Here is a 5,128-nt window from a genome sequence, read left to right on the forward strand (position 1 = left end):
AGCCAATAGTTGAACCCTCGAGCAAAGGAAAAAGGCCAATCGGGGAAGAGGCCGAAGTTCCTTCCTTAGCCCGAACCAAGAGGAAGCATGACTTGACCGAGGCTTCGTCTTGAAGAAGTCCCAGAAGAGCAACGACTCCGAGGAGGTTTTTGTTCCACAGTGGACGTTGAGTGTGTCAGATCAGGTCACGCAGGACCATGAGAAAGTTGCTGAATGAAGCTCTCTCAGCTTGATGCCAGCCGATCGTCAAGCTCTGGAGTCTTTGAGTGATGATACCCTCGTTCGTCTCTCAACAAGGTACTTCTCTTGATTTCCTGTCGCTTGCTTAGTACTCCTTCTTAGGGCTTTCTTTGTTGATTTATCTGTTATCTTAGGAATGTTGTGCTGAGCTTCTATCAACACATTAAGGCTTTGAACCAAGTTGGTCGCAGTGGTTCCCTACTCCAGACTTATGAAGAGTGTTTGGTGGTGGCAAATTCTGAAGTGGAGCAGTTGAAGAAGGAGGTGGAGGCGTTGAAGGAGGAAAATGACAAAGCCAATACCTTGAAGAAGGATCTTGACTTGTCCCTTAGCTGTATTGGAGCTTTGGAATGTGAGGCGAAGAAACAGAAAGTGTACGCCTCCGAATGCTTGGAATGGGTTGAAATTTTGGGCCTTGACAATGATCGTCTTAAGAAGGCGGTCGTTCCCTGTAAGCCCGAACATCTTTCCCAAGATCTCCGGAGAGACTGCATTCAGAAATACTTAAACAGCGTTCCCTTCAATGAACTAATGATTCCGTACAACCTTTAAGCTTACCGGGTGGGACAAAATGATGTTTGGAAGGCTATCCTTGAGGCAAACCCTAGTTTTGACACGACTCCTTTTCATAGTGTTTGCCACAGAGAAGTCTTCGAAACGCACGGGCTGTCTTTGCCTGACTGGGCTCTGGAAGAAGAGGATCCTGTTCCGGCGGATCCGAATATTGAGGATTTTCTTAATGACTTGTCGCCTCTTCCTGAAGAACCTCAGCGACCTACTCCAGTTGCGGATCCTTCCAAAAAACTTGTCCAAGAGATATAGGAAACTTTTTTTTTTCCTTTTTCTGTAAGGGTTGGCCCCCCATGGCCTATGATAATGAATATTTGTCTCCTTTTTCTTGAACTCTTCTAATAGTTGTTGCAATTATCTCGTAGTACTTTCTCATAGTTAGAGAATTTACTTCATTTCCTTCCTTCAGAATCATGTTCGGGAACTGAACTTGGCTTTTTCTAAAATAACCTTATACCTTCGTCGAAGTTGACGTTCGGGGATTTTAGAGGGATTGATGTTCGGGACCATTGGAATCTACCTGGCCGAACCTTTTATGACATACTTGAAGCATTTCTTTCCAGGTTGCTCCCCCTTTATGAAGAAGCCCAAACATTTCCTCGTATTTGCGTACGAATAGTTCTTCCCAAGAAATTGGGAATACTCTTTTCATTTATTATTGGTGCGACGATTGATATTTGGCTGGTATCCTCGTATCAAGTGCGCAATACTCCACGTGGAGACTTGGGATGAACTTAGCTCTTGAGTTATGAATTTGAAAAGTCATTATCCCCTGACCATTGATCTTGCATTTTTTTTTTCAAAATTCGAAACGTCCCTTCTTTTTTGACCCTTGATCTCCGTGGGTTTTCAACCGTCATGTCACTCCTGAGGCTATTTAAGTCCCTCAAGTGTGCTTCATTCTTGTCTTCGTCACTTGCAAGAATAGTCATTTCTCTATGCCTTTGCTGCCTCTGCATTTTTATCTTCTGACGATACCCAATCAAAGCCTAAACAAGTGAGTTTTCCTCTTCTTCTATTCAGTTCTAACACAAACTTCTCCTCCCTGAGTAATCTCCAAAGTAATACACTTGGGGGTTATTCATTCCGGAAGTTCTTCGTTAGATATCATCTCTGTTGTCTGAACTTCAGACCTCTAGGGTTTCTCCTTCTCTCTTTTGTATTGTCTGACCTTTTGAATTGACGATATTTGTTTTTCCGTGTAGTGCCTCAAAGAGTTAACTTGGATATGGTTAGGGCAATGTCTTTCAAGAAGACTACTCCTGTTTCAACAAGGGTTGTGTCACGCAAAGTGACTACTACTGATGATTATGCCAAAGTTCAGATTCCCACAGCCTTTGCTGGTGCCTCTCTTGTGCCTTCTTCCATGATGGAGACCGTTCGGTCTCCTAAGGAAGACGTTATTCCTTCTATCGTCACTCGCACTTCTGAAACCCCTGCTAGTGCCTCGTTGGCGTCTTCCTCCAACCCTCCACCAGCCGTGGAGATTCCTCCTCCTTCCGTGGATGAGGTTTTTGTAGAGGCCGAGGGTGCTGCTTCTAAAAGAAAGCATCCTCGGTCAGATGATGATGTGTACAGGCCTTCTTGGTCACTGAAGAAGTCTAACTTGGTGACGGGCGACTTGGAGAAGGCACTAGAATGGTGCACTTCTGCTCAGATGCCCGCCGAGAGCAGAGCCTTCACTGCGGTCTCGGACAAGGATTTTGTAAAGTCTCTTGTGCTGTAAGTATCTCTTCCCTGCTTTTCTTTCCAAATATTTTGTGCTCTTGACTAACTCTTGAAGTATTGCAGGAGCCTTGCTGACAACTTCCACAAGCAGGTGGAATCAGCTTTTAGGCTCAGTAGCCTGAGTAATAGTCTCTCCCGGCTTCGGGAGGAATCCAAAGCCAAAGACGTCGAGATTGCTCATCTTAAGGATAGGCTTTGGGAAGTTGCTCGAGTGAAGAATTCTAAAATTATGCAACTTCATTCGGATTTGGATGGTGCTAAGGAGAAAATTCGAAGGCTGGAGCGGGAAGTAGAGAAGCTTTCGGGAGAGCTGAAAGGGTCTGGAGCTAAGGCTCCTGCGCCTCCAAGGCAAGCTGTTACCCTTCTGCCCGAATCTCTTCCGGCTGATGTTCGCAGGGCTTGCATCTTCAAATATTTGCAGAGTAAGCCATTTGTTAACATGCTGAACGCTTATAATTTGCAGGCATATCGGGACAGCGAGAACGGGGTATGGGAGTCGATCTTAAGGAGAAATCCTTATTTCAACACGGCTCCCCACCACGCAAATTGTCATCCCGAAGTGTTTGAAAAGCTGTGACTTCCTCTTCCTGCTTGGGCCAAGGATGTGGTGGACCTACCCATTCCAGATCCGGATATAATGCATTATCTTGATGACTCTCACTCTCCTCCTTTGTCCCCTCTCAGAGAATTCAGCTATGAAGAGCTTGCCTTGAATGCAGGTTTGACCAAAGGTCAGGCCTCTTCAGAAAAAGCTGGATAAAGAGTATGGAATTGCGGAGGATTCTGTAGGTGGGAGTTTACGGAATTCTTTGCAATCGCCGAGGAGGAGAATCAAATGATGAGAGGACCTATGCCTCCACAGCCAGCAGTCGTCATACGTTTTCCCAAGTCGTCATACGTTTTCCTGACTCTCTTTCAACGTTCTAGACTCATTTTTCTTGACTTAGTGTTGCTTCTGGAAAAGCTACTTCGATCCTTTTTTGGAGTTCTTCGCAATTGCAGATGATGACGTTTCTTCCCAACTGAGAGAAGATTGTACCTCAACACTTGTTATCTCATATGTTTTTTTCTGAGATTTTTGTTGTAAAGGTTGGCCCCTTCTGGTCGTTTAAAGAACTCAAGAATTAACTTTATCCTTTGAGCTTTGTCATTCAATGAAGTCTTCGCTTGAATAGGTCTTAGTCGTTTTAAACCGATGCCTTTACTTAAGGATTTCTGTAGAAATTCATTAAGCCTGAGAAGGTCCCACTCGGGTTTTAAATCGATGCCTTTACTTAAGGATATCCATAGAATTTTATTAAGCCTGAGAAGGTCCCACTGAGTTTTAAACCGATGCCTTTACTTAAGGATTTCCGTAGAAATTCATTAAGCCTGAGAAGGTCCCACTCGGGTTTTAAACCGATGCCTTTACTTAAGGATTTCCATAGAAATTCATTAAGCCTGAGAAGGTCCCACTCGGGTTTTAAACCGATGGCTTTACTTAAGGATTTCCGTAGAAATTCATTAAGCCTGAGAAGGTCCCACTCAGGTTTTAAACCAATGCCTTTACTTAAGGATTTTTCGTAGAAATTCATTAAGCCTGAGGAGGTCCACTCAGGTTTTAAACTGATGCCTTTACTTAAGGATATTCATAGAAATTCATTAAGCCTGAGAAGGTCCCACTCGGGTTTAAATCGATGCCTTTTGATTTTGATCCGTTTGTCGCTGAATATTGTATGTTGCCCCCAATCAAAAGATATTGTGTTGAAACTGGGAATTGCATTGATTGAGTCGAATGCTATTACATCAAAAATGAAAATGATGATCTTCTTAGGGATAGTATTTCTTCAGATGTCTAGCATTCCACGAACGATCTAGCTCTTTATCAGTTGCCATGTTCTTCAGCTTATATGCCCCCGAACCTACTGGTTTGATTACCATATATGGTCCTTCCCATGAGGGATCTAGTTTCCTTTGGTGGCGTGGATCTGAAGCTAAGGTATTCCTTAGAACTAGATCTCCCGCTCGGAATTGATGGCGCTTTACTCGGGTATTGTAGTGTGACGCTATCCTTCGCTGATAATATTGGGTTCGAGCAATCGCTTTTGCTCGAACTTCAGCTAGCTCAAGGCTATCTAGCAATCCTTGTTCATTGGCTTTTTCCTCGAATTCTCTTTCTCGAAGTGTTCCCGCCATTACTTCGAGTGGTGCTAATGCTTCTGATCCGTAAGCCAATTTAAATGGTGTTTCTCCTGTGGGAGTCCGAAATGTAGTTCAATAGGCCCACAGGACATTGTGTAATTCTTCAACCCATAAGGCTTTGTCAGCTTCGAGTCTCTTTTTTACCCCATCAAGTAGTGTTTGGTTCGTAACCTCTACTTGACCGTTGCTTTGGGGATATGCTACTGATGACATACGATGCTAGATCAGGTAGGTGCTGTAGAATTGCTCGAATTGTGGGTTGTCGAATTGTGTACCATGATCGGTCACAAGGATTTTTGGCATCCCGAATTGATAAATGATTGATTCTAATACGAACTTCTCCACTCCCCTTTCCGTGATGGTCGACAAAGCACAAGCTTCTACCCATTTGGTGAAGTAATCGATTGCT

At 43.9% G+C, this 5,128-nt stretch overlaps 1 protein-coding gene across 1 annotated transcript; it reads right to left on the reverse strand.

The window, feature by feature from the left end:
• Nucleotides 1–4,347: 4,347 nt before the first annotated feature.
• Nucleotides 4,348–4,713, reverse strand: LOC149024223 (uncharacterized). Its single transcript, XM_089143435.1, has one exon. The coding sequence runs from the start codon at nt 4,711–4,713 to the stop codon at nt 4,348–4,350; it is 366 nt and encodes a 121-aa protein (XP_088999561.1).
• Between the last annotated feature and the right edge of the window lie 415 nt (nt 4,714–5,128).

This window comes from Hakea prostrata, chromosome 2, assembly GCF_041222555.1.
Source record: "Hakea prostrata isolate BN-2017 chromosome 2, UWA_Hpros_2, whole genome shotgun sequence".
Classification (NCBI taxonomy): domain Eukaryota; kingdom Viridiplantae; phylum Streptophyta; class Magnoliopsida; order Proteales; family Proteaceae; genus Hakea; species Hakea prostrata.

What these genes read in the sequence shown, in the direction of transcription:
- LOC149024223 (XM_089143435.1), bottom strand. Translation starts at nt 4,713, where the DNA reads ATGGCGGGAACACTTCGAGAAAGAGAATTCGAGGAAAAAGCCAATGAA.